Source organism: Oncorhynchus tshawytscha, linkage group LG05, assembly GCF_018296145.1.
Source record: "Oncorhynchus tshawytscha isolate Ot180627B linkage group LG05, Otsh_v2.0, whole genome shotgun sequence".
NCBI classification, from domain to species: domain Eukaryota; kingdom Metazoa; phylum Chordata; class Actinopteri; order Salmoniformes; family Salmonidae; genus Oncorhynchus; species Oncorhynchus tshawytscha.
In genome coordinates, this window is record NC_056433.1 from 9900279 (window position 1) to 9915303 (window position 15025).

Below are 15025 nucleotides of genomic sequence, written 5' to 3' on the forward strand. Positions count from 1 at the left end.
ATAATGACAAAGCAAAAACAGTTTTTTAGACATTTTTGCAAATTTATTAAAAATAAAAAATAAAACAGAAATACCTTATTTACATAAGTATTCAGACCCTTTGCTATGAGACTCGAAATTGAGCTCAAATTCAATTGAGCTGACAGCGCATGTCAGAACAATAATCAACCCATGAGGTCGAGGAAATTGTCCGTAGAGCTCAGAGACAGGATTGTGTCGAGTCACAGATCTGGGGAAGGGTACCAAAAAATGTCTGCAGCATTAAAGGTCCCCAAGAACACAGTGGCATCCATAATTCTAAAATGGAAGAAGTTTGGAACCACCAAGACTCTTCCTAGAACTGGCCGCCCTGCCAAACTGAGCAATCGGGGGAGAAGGGCCTTGGTCAGGGAGACAACCAAGAACCCGATAGTCACTCTGACAGAGCTCTAGAGTTCCTCTGAGGAACTGCAGCATTCCACCAATCAGGCCTTTATGGTAAAGTGGCCAGATGGAAGCCACTCCTTAGTAAAAGGCACATGACAGCCCGCTTGGAGTTTGCCAAAAGACACCTAAAGGACTCTGACCATGAGAAACAAGATGCTCTGGTCTGATTAAACCAAGATTGAACTCTTTGGCCTCAATGCCAAGCGTCACCTATGGAGGAAACCTGGCACCATCCCTACGGTAAAGCATGGTGGTGGCAGCATTATGCTGTGGGGATGTTTTTCAGTAGCAGGGACTGGGAGACTAGTAAGGATCGATGGAAAGATGAACGGAGCAAAGTACAGAGAGATCCTTGATGAAAACCTGCTCCAGAGCGCTCAGGACCTCAGACTGGGCGAAGGTTCACCTTCCAACAGCACAACGACCCTAAGCATACAGCTAAGACAACGCATGAATGGCTTTGGGACAAGTCTCTGAATGTCTTTGAGTGGCCCAGCCAGACCCCGGACTTGAACCCAATTGAACATGTCTGGAAAGACCTGAAAATAGCTGTGCATCAACACTCCCCATCCAAGCTGACAGAGCTTGAGAGGATCTGCAGAGAAGAATGGGAGAAATTCCCCAAATACAGGTGTGCCACGCTTGTAGCGTCATACCCAAGACTCGAGGTTGTAATCGCTGCCAAAGTTGCTTCAACAAAGTACTGAGTAAAGGGTCTGAATACTTACGCAAATGTGATATTTCAGTTTTTTTCTTTTAAATGTATATAATATTTGCTAAAATGTATAAAAACCTGTGTTTGCTTCGTCATTATGGGGTATTGTGTGTAGATTGATGAGGGGAAAAAACAATTTAGTCAATTTTCGAATAAGGCTGTAACGTAACAAAATGTGGGTCTTAATACTGTATTGTATAGAACGTACTGTTTAGTACAAATGTATGCAGTAAGCAACAAATATCCACGTAGTAGGCTCACCCACACTGAGAATACGTCATCTAATGCGCAATTGCGTTGCTACCCGCCATTTGTTGGCATCTAATTATCAGCTGATTCTTCAGCTGTTGTCAAACACACGTAGGTCTGAACATACCCTTCTCTTTGTCGATAGTGTACAGTGAATTCCACTAGATGAAAAGCTAAATGAGTATGACATCCTGGCATTTAAAGAATACAATATTTTCAAATACAATCATTTCGCATACTCAATCAGCATACTATTTTAAATATAAGTATGGATATCTGGGTATGGATATTTGGCCACACACTCACTCACAGGGTAGCTTTTTTGGGCTTGATGATTAATGTCAGAGGGGTCGAGATAGTGTTTACAGCATTTGTACTGGGCCTCACAAGAAACATAGTGTTTAGGGCAGTATCTTCTCTTGTCATTTCTTTCTTTGGTTTATTTATTGATTTTTCTTTCTGTCTGTCACTATACTTCTCACCTTCCATCCTCACCCTCTCTCTCTCGCAATTAAATTGAAGAAACCGTTGACACGCCAAAGCACAACGGTGACAACAAGCTCAAAAAAAAAAAGAAACAGCAATACGGTTGCAGTTATGAATTCCTCTCTCTCCTCTCTCTCTTTCACTCACTCCCTCCTTTCATCATCCTCTCTCTCTTTCACTCTCTCTCTTGCATCACCTGCTCTCTTTCACTCACTCCCTCCTTTTATCACACTCTCTCTCTTTCACTCACTGCCTCCTTTCATCATCCTCTCTCTCTTTCACTCTCTCTCTTGCATCACCTGCTCTATTTCACTCTCTCCCTCCTTTCACACTCTCTCTTTCACTCTCTCCCTCCTTTCATCACCCTCTCTCTCTTTCACTCTCTCTCTTGCATCACCCTCTCTCTTTCACTCTCTCCCTCCTTTCATCAACCTCTCTCTCTTTCACTCACTCCCTCCTTTCATCACCCTCTCTCCCTTCTTTCATCACCCTCTCTCTCTTTCACTCTCTCCCTCCTTTCATCACCCTCTCCCTCCTTTCATCACCCTCTCCCTCCTTTCATCACTGTCTCTCTCTTTCACTCTCTCCCTCCTTTCATCACCCTCTCCCTCCTTTCATCACCCTCTCTCTTTCACTCTCTCCCTCCTTTCATCACCCTCTCTCTCTTTCACTCTCTCCCTCCTTTCACCACCCTCTCTCTCTCCTTCCTTTCATCATCCTCTCCCTCCTTTCACTCTCTCCCTCCTTTCATCACCCTCTCTCGCTCTCTCTCTCCCTCCAGACTAACTCCACATCAGGGGGCATGAGAAGGAGGAACACGTATGTGTGTAGTGAGAGGAACGCCTCGGATCGCCACTCTGTCATCCAGAACGGAAAAGAAAACAGGTGAGGCTCTGTTTGTCCCGTTGTCCCTCCTAGCCTGCAGCAGCTACATACACCACCCTGACCACACTGTACAAGATTCAGGTCTTGAAGATGATGTTCTAGTTAAGGTTGTTGTTTTACTAAAGGAAGTTCTTCATCATCATCATTATACACACAGTGTTTTCTCTGTGAAATAGCCATGGTCAAAAAAAACATTGGTTTAGAATCACAGAGATGCTATATTGGGGCCTATTAATGTCCAGCTCAATAGAAACTACACTGTATATCTACCTTTAGTCATTGGCCTATTTGAAAGGACTCTATGATAATTGGAACAGAGTAGTTGTGTCAGATAAATAAAAAAAAGCACATGTGAACAGCACTCTGTGTTGTTCAAAAATACAAGAGATAAAATTAATAAATAAAATGGTATTTATCACATGCGCCGAATACAAGTGTAGACTTGACTGTGAAATGCCTACGAGCCCTTTCCCAACAATGCAGAGTTAAAAAGTAAGACAAATTAGCAGAAACATTTTAAAGGAAATACTAACACAATAAAATAACAATAACGAGGCTAAATACAAGGGGTACTGGTACCGAGTCAATGTGCAGGGGTACAAGGCAGCTGAGGTAGTTGAGGTAATATGTACATGTAGGCAGGTGTAAAAGTGACTAGGTAATCAGGGTAGATAATAAACAGAGTAGCAGCAGGGTATGTTGAAGAGTGTTAAAGTGTGTGTGTGTGTGGCGTCAATATGCGTGTGTGTTTTAAGTGTGTGTGAGCATATAGTATGTAGTGCGTGTGTGTTGCAGTGTCAGTGTAGTATGTGTGAGTGTGTGGGTGAGTGTGCATAGAGCCGGTGCAAGAGAGTCAGTACAAATAGTCAGCGTGGCCATTTAATTAACTGTTCAGCAGTCTTATGGCTTGGGGGTAGAAGCTGTTCAGGAGCCTTTTGGTCCCAGACTTGGCGCTCCTGTACCGCTTGCCTTGCAGTAACAGAGAGAACAGTCTGACTGTTCTGGAATCAATTTTTAGTGATGTGGACACTGAGGAACTTGAAGCTCTCGACCCGTTCCACTACAGCCCCGTTGATGTGAATGCGGCGCCCCCCCAGTTTCCTGTAGTCCATAATTAGCTTGCTTGTCATGCTGACATTGAGGGAGAGGTTGTTGTCCTGGTACTACACTGCCAGGTCACTGACCTCCTCCCTTTTGGCTGTAGCATCGTCGTCAGTGATCAGGTCTAGCACCGCTGTGTCATCTGCAAACTTAATGACGGTGTTGGAGTCTTGCTTGGCCACGTAGTTGTGGGTGAACAGGGAATACAGAAGGGGACTAAGCACGCACCCTTGAGGGGCCCACGTGTTGAGGGTCAGCATGGTGGATGCGTTGTTGCCTACCCTCACCAGCTGGGGGCGGTCTGTCAGAAAGTCCATGATCCAGCAGAGGGAGGTGTTCAGTCCCAGGGTCAGCTTAGTGATGAGCTTGGAGGGCACTATATTGTTGCACGCTGAGCTTGGTGGTCTGCTTGAAACATGTAGGTATTACAGGGTCAGAACAAGGTTAAAAATGCAAGTGAAGACGCATTACAGCGGAGTACGCATCCTGGTAATCCGTCTGGCCCTGCGGCCTTGTGAATGTTAAGCTGTTTAAAGGTCTTACTCACACCGGCTATGGAGAGCTTGATCACACAGTTGTCCAGAAAAGCTGGTGCGCTCAAGCATGGTTCAGTGTTGCTAGCCTCGAAGCGAGCATTTGAAGGCATTTAGCTCGTCTGGTAGGCTCGCGTCACTGGCAAGCTCGCGGCTAGGTTTCCCTTTGTAATCCGTGATAGTTTTCAAGCCCTGCCACATCCGACGAGTGTCAGAGCAGATGTAGTAGGATTCGATCTTAGTCCTGTATTGACGCTTTCCATGTTTTATTTCTTATAAGCGTCCGGATTAGTGTCCCGCTCCTTGAAAGTGGCAGCTCTAGCCTTTAGCTCAGTGTGGATGTTGCCTGTAATCCATGGCTTCTGGTTGAGATATGTACGTACGGTCACTGTGGGGGTGTCGTCGTTGTCGATGCACTTATTAATGAAGCCGGTGACTGATGTGGTAAACTCCTCAATGTTATCGGACGATTCCCAGAACATATTCCATTCTGTGCTAGCGAAACAGTCCTGTAGCTTAGCATCCGCTTCATCGGACCAATTCTGTATTGAGTGCCTCATTGGTACTTCCTGTTTGAGTTTTTGCTTATAGACAGGAATCAGGAGGGTAGAGTTATGGTCAGATTTTACAAATGGAGGGCGAGAGGGAGCTTTGTATGCGTCTCTGTGTGTGAAGTAAAGGTGATCTAGAGTTTTTTTTTCGCCTCTAGATGCACAGGTGACATACTGGTTGAGATTAGTGAAAATAAATTTACGTTTCCTGCATTAAAATCACTGGCCACTAGGAGCGCCACCTCTGGGTGAGCATTTTCTTCTTTGCTTATGGCCCTATAAAGCGCGTTGATTGCGGTCTTAGTGCCAGCATTTGTTTGTGGTGGTAAGTAGACAGCCATGAAAAATATAGATGAAAACTCTGTTTGTAAATATTTTGAACAAAAAGTTGGAACGCAACAATGTACAGAGTTACAGTTCATGTCAGGAAATCAGTCAATTGAATTAAATTCATTGGGCCCTAATCTATGGATTTCACATTGCTGAGAATACAGATATGCATCTGTTGATTACAGATACCTTTAAAAAAAATGATAGGGGCTTGGATCAGAAACCAGTCAGTATCTGGTGACCACCATTTGCCTCATGCAGCGCGACACATCTCTTTCGCGTATAGTTGATCAGGCTGTTGATTGTGGTCTGTGAAATGTTGTCCCACTCCTCTTCAATGGCTGTGCAAAGTTGCTGGATATTGGCGAGAATTGGAACTCGCTGTCGTACACGTCGATCCTGAGCATCCCAAACGTGCTCAATGGGTGACATGTCTGGTGAGTATGCAGGCCATTGAAGAACTGGGATTTCAGCTTCCAGGAATTGTGTACCGATCCTTGCAACATGGGGCCGTCCGTGCATTATCATGCTGAAACATGAGATGATGGAGGTGGATGAATTGCACAACAATGGGCCTTAGGATCTAGTCACGGTATCTCTGAGCATTGAAATTACCATCAATAAAATGCATTTGTGTTTGTTGTCCCTAGCTTATGCCTGCCCATACCATAACCCCTCCGCCACCATGGGGCACTCTGTTCACAACGTTGACATCAGCAAACCGCTCGCCCATACAACGCCATACACATGGTCTGTGGTTGTGAGGCTGATTGGACATACTGAAAACTATGTTGGATGCGGCTTACGGTAGAGAAATTAACATTCAATTTTCTGGCAACAGCTCTGGTGTATATTCCTGCACTCAGCATGCCAATTGCTCCATCAAAACTGGGGCGTTGTGTGACAAAACTGAACATTTTAGGGGCCTTTTGTTACCAGCACAAGGTGCAGCTGTGTAATAATCATCATGCTGTTTAATCAGCTTCTTGATATGCCACACCTGTCAGGTGGATGGATTATCATGACAAAGGAGAAATGCTCACAAACAGGGATGTAAACAAACTTGTTCACAGAATTTGAGAGAAATAAGCTTTTTGTGTGTATGGAACATTTTGGAGATATTTTATTTCAGCTCATGAAACATGGAACCAAGACTTTACATGTTGCGTTTATATTTTTGTTCAGTATAGTATGGTGTACAGCTTATTATGGGGTATTGCGCATCAGCTGTTGTTAACAAAGAGACATACTCCACTTCCCCTCTGAGTTTGCCCGACGTTGCCGTTCTGTCCTGCTGATGTATTAAAGAAAACAGCTGGATGTATATTATCCATGTCCTTGTTCAGCCGCGACTCTGAGAAAAATAGAATATTACAGTTCTTCAGATCACGTTGATAGGATAATCTCGAATGAAGCTTGTCCAGTTTACTCTCCAGTGATTGCACGTTTGCCAACAGAACGGAGAGTAGAGGCGGGTTACTTGTTGAAGTGTTCTGACAACAAATCTAAGAAATCTGTTGAGATTAAAATAGACTATGCCAAGAGAATCTTGAGGATGAAAAGTGCTTGGAAGGTTGTGTTTGAATTTATACACATGGTTACAAGAGGGTTTAAAACGATCTTTGACCTCGGTCGGTCTGCAGTGGTCAAAGCCTTTGATCTCTCTCTGTCGGAGATGTTCATTAGGCACCAAACATAAGAAAATGTAGTTGAACAGGGAGGTAGTTACACTTGTACACTAAGAAGCGCTCATTTTGTTTTACAAGGTGTCTTGTGTTACCATGGCAATTCAATTTGAGTGCTCAGATTTGTCACCAAGATTACTTTTTGAATGATTCATTCACGACATTCACACAGGAAATTAGTGCAATGCGACATTGCGATACACTGATCCAATTATAAATAAAACCGATATGTATCGAGGACTGAGGGGGGACACAGCAGATTGATAGACACTCATATGCAGTCCACAATCCACATCCTTTGACCATCCAGTGCAACCCAATACAGAGACAGTCACCACTGCCAAGAAGGCTCCCTTCAACTTCTGCTTGTCTAACTATCTATGCTACAGTACATTCATTAAAGGGAGCCTGGACAGAAAATGTGCTTCCTTTTCTGTCCTCTTTTTTTATCTTGTGAAGTTTGACTCTTTTTATGCCCTCAATGCTTTATTAAAACCCACTTGTTTTGCTCTGGCCCTTTGGCCTTTTTCACCGCACTTCACCTCCTGTCCTCCGGGGGGCAGCATGAGTGAAATGTCGGCGGCCTGTGCCACTAGCCCTTCTGCCTACGCCAAGGCCCTCACCGTCTCCTCAGCCTCAGTCCGCCTGCGCCACCAGAAGGCCGCGTCCCTGTCGGCTTCGGGCCACACCTGCCGCCAAACGCTGCCACCTACCGATGGCGACTTCTTCAGGCCTAAGTAAGGGGCTTCCCACCCTGCCTCCCAGAGGTTCAACCAGGGGTCCTCCTCTTCCCAGGGGCCACGTTATGTCTGTCTGCTCGTCTCTCTAACCTCGATTTTCCATCCCCCTCTATGTCCCCACTTTTTCTCTCTAGCGCCCTCTGACCAATCTGAATATTTCCCTCCCCAACACTCATCCCGTGTATCTGCCCTTTTCTCATTCCGTTAGCTCCACCCCCAAAGCATCTCCACCAATGGCTGTTACCTCTGGTAAAGGTTTTTGTCTTAACACAGAGAAGGATTGTGTCCTCTCTCTTCCCACTAACTTACCCCAGTGTCTTTGGTCCAAAGTAGTGCTAGCCAAATCTCACCTGACAAACAAAATCCCTAATGGAGCAAAGATCAGTAGCTGCATTAAGGTAATTGGCCCGAATGTCCTAAAAACTCTGTTTAGGTTCCCTTTAACTCTTTAGTCAACTAAACAATAAAAACATGTGTTTCATCATGATGTGGTTGATAAAGTCGTAGCTAACCAAAACCATCCGACTTGACATCTGCTGCTCTTTCAGGTAAGAGATGTGAAATGGTATTGTTTCAGGTAGTATCGGTACTCGTTCACAGAACAGGGTGATGGTGTCCCCTCTTTTGACTGTGAATAACCTGGAACCTTGTCTGCTTTAGCCAACTCTTTGGCTTGCGCAGAAAACAGGCCGTGACCCAGGCTAAAATATCTTAATTTCTCTTTCCTCCACCCACGTTTCCTCCCCAGCACGTCGACGACGTCTGGCCAGCGGAACCCCGGAGGCTCCTCCACCCACAGCATCAGCAGCGGCGCCACGCCCCCCGACAGGCTGCGTTTCCCCCGCGGCACAGCCAGCCGCAGCACCTTCCACGGCGGCCAGCTGCGGGAGCGTCGCACGGCCACCTACAACGGCCCGCCGGCCTCACCCACGCTGTCGCATGACGCCACGCCCCTCTCGCAGTCCCGCAGCCGAGGCACCACCAACCTCTTCACCAAGCTCACCTCCAAACTCACGCGCAGGTAAGCCAAAGCCACACACGGTATCCCCAAAACAATCGGAATAAACCACGGTATGCAGTTTTCAGCACTGGGGTTTGAGATCTGTACTTTTTGGTTTCTTCACTAGCCTGTATAATATGAATTTATCCATACCCTATTTCACTCCTCATTCTTTAATAAGGAGCAATAGTAATGGTGTTAACTCTGCCATGGTTCGTTCATCAAAGGCTTTTTTGACGTTTTTTGGGGGATACACAGAACATTTGGTTTGTGGTAAACACAGGCTTAGGAGATATTATGCGTTTTGTTCTATGAGATAATCTTCATCAGCTGACGTCATTTTTTGTGAATTGTTAAGCAATTATGTCATCATTTTTTTTAACCTTTATTTAACTAGGCAAGTCAGTTAAGTATAAATTCTTATTTACAATGACGGCCTACAATGTTTGATATCTCTCACTTCTCTTTGAAGTCCTGCACATTTGTTAATACATTTTCACCCCCCTCCTCGGTAAGAATAATCTTCTATCTCAGAATCAATATTAGCTCCAGGTTGTTCTATATTTTAGCCAGAATTATATTTGGATTATGTCTCAACTCTCTGTCATATGCAAAATGGCTTCATTACTTTTTGGGGCTTTTTATAAATTAAACTAATAAAGACCCTCAAGTTTAATCTGAAAAGTAATTTAACATTGAAGTATTCTTTAATGCATTCATTGAATGTTTTTTTTCCGCACACTTTATCCTTTCCGTAGCTGCTGTTCAGGTTTTTCTTGGACCAGATTTGAACACCTTAGCTCTATAATAATACTATTCTAGGGAAGCTGCTATTACCCATTATCCAAGCTGTCTGCAATCTGCCAGTAACAGATGCTAGCAGCCAAGCTCAGACAAGATGTCTCAGCTACTGATCTTTATTATGCTGCCCCCCCAAAAACTATTTTCTAATTTGATTCTTTAAAAATAATTTTTAGTACAACTTTTGACTTGGTATATTTCTTTCTTCTTCATTTTAATTTTTTATAGAAACAAGTCATTCAGGTTTACCAAAAGGTAGGATGACCCCACCAATTGGCTTGGTGTGCAATTAATCAGAAACACTTAACTAATTGGTAAACTGTGTGGACTTTTTAACCCTGTGTGGACAAAGAGCTTTATTAAAATGCCTGAAACTGACTGACCTCTTGGCTCCATGAGCCCTAATCACTGTACAATTGAGCATGTCTAAGACCTTTTATGTTTTCTTATCGGTCTTTGAGTTTAACCAGCCTACAGACTCTACTAATCACCCATGCATGGCTCTCTACTGAGCTGGTCTGTGCACAATCACTAATGGGAATGCTTGACAAATGTTTATTTATTGTTTAAGGTCTTGTGTTGGTTTTTACACGTGCATATGTCTGCACAACTACTGTACCATACAATGCCTTCATGACTGTACATCAAATGCATACAAGTTGATAAAAAGCTGGTGGTAGCCATTTTCTAATTTGGCAGTAGCTAGCATTGTGTTCAAGGCAGAACCCTCACTTTTGGTGACTTTTATTATTTTTATGAAGATGTTACCACACTTTATGAATCAATTAATTTAGGGATACTCAAAGGGGTCAGTTCTAAGCTCTATGGACATACATTTTTACCCCCCCCCCAAAAATTGTATTTTGTCATTTATAATCCTACTGAAAACAACATTTTTTAGTAGAAGTATTTTATGAGCTAGCCTGTACTTTTTTACCTTTCATCTCGGGACGCAAAGGGACCCACTGTATTTTTTTATTTCAGAAAGCTCTTCATTTTTCTTCTTGGACAAGGTGACAAACTTCTTGGTTGTGTAATTTAGGGTACCCTACTGGGCTCTAAATGTGGCTACCGTTCCAGATGATGATTGAGAGGTGTTTCGTTGCAGGACGAAGTTCAGGTACCAAATCCCCAAAACTGTAGAGAATTCCTCCCCATCGTCTCTCTTCACGCATTGGTGTCCCTGAAAGCTATCCAAACTATGGAACTTGTCCATCAATTTTTCCTTGATTTGCCCTTATCCACCTGGCTAAGCAACTTGTCCCTCAATTTCTCCTTGACTTGCTAGATGATAGCCCAGCCCCTATCCTAGCCCAGTCCCTATCCTAGAACTGGTACATGATAGCCCAGCCCCTATCCTAGCCCAGTCCCAATCCTAGAACTGGTAGATGATAGCCCAGCCCCTATTCTAGCCCAGTCCCTATCCAAGAACTGGTAGATGATAGCCCAGTCCCTATCCTAGAACTGGTAGATGATAGCCCAGGCCCTATCCTAGCCCAGTCCCTATCCTATAACTGGTAGATGATAGCCCAGTCCCTATACTAGAACTGGTAGATGATAGCCCAGCCCCTATTCTAGCCCAGTCCCTATCCTAGAACTGGTAGATGATAGCCCAGTCCCTATGGTACCAATAGAACTGGTAGATGATAGCCCAGCCCTATACTATCCTAGAACAGGTAGATGATAGCCCAGCCCGAATCCTAGAACTGGTAGATGATCCAATCCTAGAACTGGTAGATGATAGCCCAGCCCCAATCCTAGAATTGGTAGATGATAGCCCAGCCCCTATCCTAGAACAGGTAGATGATAGCCCAGACCCTATCCTATAACTTTTACCACAAGGACAAGTTATAAGATAAATAACTGCCTTAGTGGAGCACGTAATAACACCTTTTGAAAGGGATTGATTTCCCTGTTTGTGGGTGTTTGAAGGATCTACATTTATAAGTGCCATTGCATTGACCACAGCCATTACACTTTTAATTTCCATCCAGTAGGGGCGCAAATAGAACTGGTAGATGATAGCCCAGCCCCTATCCTATAACTGGTAGATGATAGCCCAGCCCCTATCCTAGAATTGGTAGATGATAGCCCAGCCCCTATCCTAGCCCAGCCCCTATCCTAGAACTGGTAAATGATAGCCCAGCCCCAATCCTAGAACTGGTAGATGATAGCCCAGCCCCAATCCTAGAATTGGTAGATGATAGCCCAGCCCCTATCCTAGAATTGGTAGATGATAGCCCAGCCCCTATCCTAGAACTGGTAGATGATAGCCCAGCCCCTATCCTAGAACTGGTAGATGATAGCCCCCCTATCCTAGAATTGGTAGATGATAGCCCAGCCCCTATCCTAGAACTGGTAGATGATCCAATCCTAGAACTGGTAGATGATAGCCCAGCCCCAATCCTAGAACTGGTAGATGATCCAATCCTAGAACTGGTAGATGATAGCACAGCCCCAATCCTAGAACTGGTAGATGATCCAATCCTAGAACTGGTAGATGATAGCCCCTGTCCCAGAACTGGTAGATGATAGAACGTGTGACTTGCTTTGCTTTTGTCCACTCACTCTTATATTATACTAAATCACATACAGATGGAACGGACAGATGCTGATATACTGGGCTATAGGGAAATAGCCAGTTCCAGACAGACACACAGAGTAGTAACTCTTAGAATCAGTTCCAAAGGGCCTTTTGATGCTCTGCAGTTCACTGCAGTCTAGCTCTATTAACAACCATTTCTAGTGTCCTGCCTCTCTTCAGGGGGCCTCCACCAGGTCTAGTGTCCTGCCTTTCTTCAGGGGGACTCCACCAGAACTAGTGTCCTGCCTCTCTTCAGGGGGACTCCACCAAGTCTAGTGTCCTGCCTCTCTTCAGGGGGACTCCACCAAGTCTAGTGTCCTGCCTCTCTTCAGGGGGACTCCACCAAGTCTAGTGTCCTGCCTCTCTTCAGGGGGACTCCACCAGGTCTAGTGTCCTGCCTCTCTTCAGGAGGACTCCACCAGGTCTAGTGTCCTGCCTCTCTTCAGGGGACTCCACCAGGTCTAGTGTCCTGCCTCTCTTCAGGGGGACTCCACCAGGTCTAGTGTCCTGCCTCTCTTCAGGGGGGGGACTCCACCAGGTCTAGTGATCCTGCCTCTCTTCTCCACCAGGTCAGGGGGACTTCTAGTGTCCTGCCTCTCTTCAGGGGGACTCCACCAGGTCTAGTGTCCTGCCTCTTCAGGGAGACTCCACCAGGTCTAGTGTCCTGCCTCTCTTCAGGGGGACTCCACCAGGTCTAGTGTCCTGCCTCTCTTCAGGAGGACTCCACCAGGTCTAGTGTCCTGCTTCTCTTCAGGGGACTCCACCAGGTCTAGTGTCCTGCCTCTCTTCAAGGGGACTCCACCAGGTCTAGTGTCCTGCCTCTCTTCAGGGGGACTCCACCAAGTCTAGTGTCCTGCCTCTCTTCAGGGGGACTCCACCAGGTCTAGTGTCCTGCCTCTCTTCAGGGGGACTCCACCAGGTCTAGTGTCCTGCCTCTCTTCAGGGGGACTCCACCAGGTCTAGTGTCCTGCCTCTCTTCAGGGGGACTCCACCAGGTCTAGTGTCCTGCCTCTCTTCAGGGGACTCCACCAGGTCTAGTGTTTGCCTCTCTTCAGGGGGACTCCACCAGGTCTAGTGTCCTGCCTCTTCAGGGGACTCCACCAGGTCTAGTGTCCTGCCTCTCTTCAGGGGACTCCACCAGGTCTAGTGTCCTGCCTCTCTTCAGGGGACTCCACCAGGTCTAGTGTCCTGCCTCTCTTCAGGGGACTCCACCAGGTCTAGTGTCCTGCCTCTCTTCAGGGGGACTCCACCAGGTCTAGTGTCCTGCTTCTCTTCAGGGGGACTCCACCAGGTCTAGTGTCCTGCCTCTCTTCAAGGGGACTCCACCAGGTCTAGTGTCCTGCCTCTCTTCAGGGGGACTCCACCAAGTCTAGTGTCCTGCCTCTCTTCAGGGGGACTCCACCAAGTCTAGTGTCCTGCCTCTCTTCAGGGGGACTCCAGTCCATCCAGCCCATATGGAGCACATGTGGGATGTGTGAAATGTACTCCTCAGCCTGAAATGTACCCACTTACCTGAGCAAATAGCTAGCTTTTCACATGGCGCCGACTGTTAAGACTCTTCAGGAGAGTGGTCACGTGTGCTAGCAAGGCAGAGGTCACGAGTTCGTGCTGTTGGGCCAAATCGTGAGGAAGTGGTACTCACTAAGCAAGCAGCGTGACATCATCTTTACACAGAGATAGGGCTCCTTCTGTTTAAGCATCAAACAAACCCTCCTCTCTCTCTTTCTCCTTGTCTTTTCTCACACAGCCAACTAGGCCCAGCACTCCCATCTGCATGACTCCAACTGAATCTTCTTAGATGTGTTTGTTTCTTCTGTGTACGAGAGTGTGTGTGTGTGTGTGTGTGTGTGTGTGTGTGTGTGTGTGTGTGTGTGTGTGTGTGAGTGTGTCTGTCTGTGTGAGAGGGTTTGGTGTGTGTGTGTGGGTCTACGTCGATCTGCACTTGATTGTGTGAATATTCCTTAAAGTCATATCTATGTATCTTTAATGTGTCTTGCATCTTTTCATCTGAATACACACATTGCTGCCTGCACGCCTCGACCAAAATCCTCTATAAATGGACCGAGAATGTACATGGTAATAGAGCTGAATGCCAACAGGAAGTTCAACACTGACCCACAGCATCTGACGGGGTGCTTTCGTTTCATTACACCTTACATAACTTCTCTGCTGTTAATCTTATAGTTCTACTGGTGGTGTGACATGTCCAGCTACCAGACCTGCCATTAGGAATGGTCCTGGTGTAGATAGAGGTTAACACTGCCAATACAGAATATTTTCCGGTCTGTTATCATCTCTCTCGCTCTCCTTTCTAAATATCTCAAATTAAAAAGCTTTTTTCCCCCACCTGCTGTATCAGCACTTTTGATCCGCTCCCCTTTTTTCCCCACCTGCTGTATCAGCACTTTTGAGCCGCTCCCTTTTTCCCCCACCTGCTGTATCAGTACTTTTGATCCGCTCCCTTTTCCCCACCTGCTGTATCAGCACTTTTGATACGCCCTCTTTTTAACTGGAACGTAAGATCTGATTTCCTTTCCCTTCTCTCTTTCTATCTGTTCTATCATGCCCCTCCCCCCCATATCCAAGAGGCCCGGCAGAGTTTGAGAGAAACGGGAGGTTGGAGAGCTCAAGGTGAGATGAGATGCCTAAAATCCTCTGTGTTTACTTCCATCTCACCCACAACCCCATGTATTTTTTATGAAATATTTTTATTTAATCTTTATTTAGCTGTACAGTCAACCCAGCCCTCTGCTTAGACACGCTGGGTCTCCACTAGGGATTTGGGGCCTATCTGGATCAGATAGATTACTCTTATCTCTTCAGCTACACACGGTGCTGAAGGTGTACACTGTTTTATCTGTGTAGACATACTGTCATACAGGCTTCCATAGGACCTCTATTACTCAAAGTAGACTTTCTCATCTGCAGTGTGGATAGGA

At 45.7% G+C, this 15025-nt stretch overlaps 1 protein-coding gene across 15 annotated transcripts in view; it reads left to right on the top strand.

Annotated features, from left to right (window-relative positions):
* Positions 1-15025, top strand: part of LOC112249826 (MAP/microtubule affinity-regulating kinase 3-like) — a 117736-nt gene that overhangs the window by 100179 nt on the left and 2532 nt on the right. For 3 of the 15 annotated variants that reach the window (XM_042321441.1, XM_042321437.1, XM_042321438.1), the window contains exons 14-18: positions 2658-2761; positions 7525-7698; positions 8450-8722; positions 9731-9757; positions 14673-14717. In XM_042321441.1, the coding sequence (XP_042177375.1) occupies positions 2658-2761; positions 7525-7698; positions 8450-8722; positions 9731-9757; positions 14673-14717 (623 nt within the window). Of the gene's footprint in view, positions 1-2657; positions 2762-7524; positions 7699-8449; positions 8723-9730; positions 9758-10544; positions 11130-14672; positions 14718-15025 lie in introns of those variants that run through there. The other 12 variants (XM_042321439.1, XM_042321450.1, XM_042321443.1 and 9 more) reach the window with 9 other exon arrangements.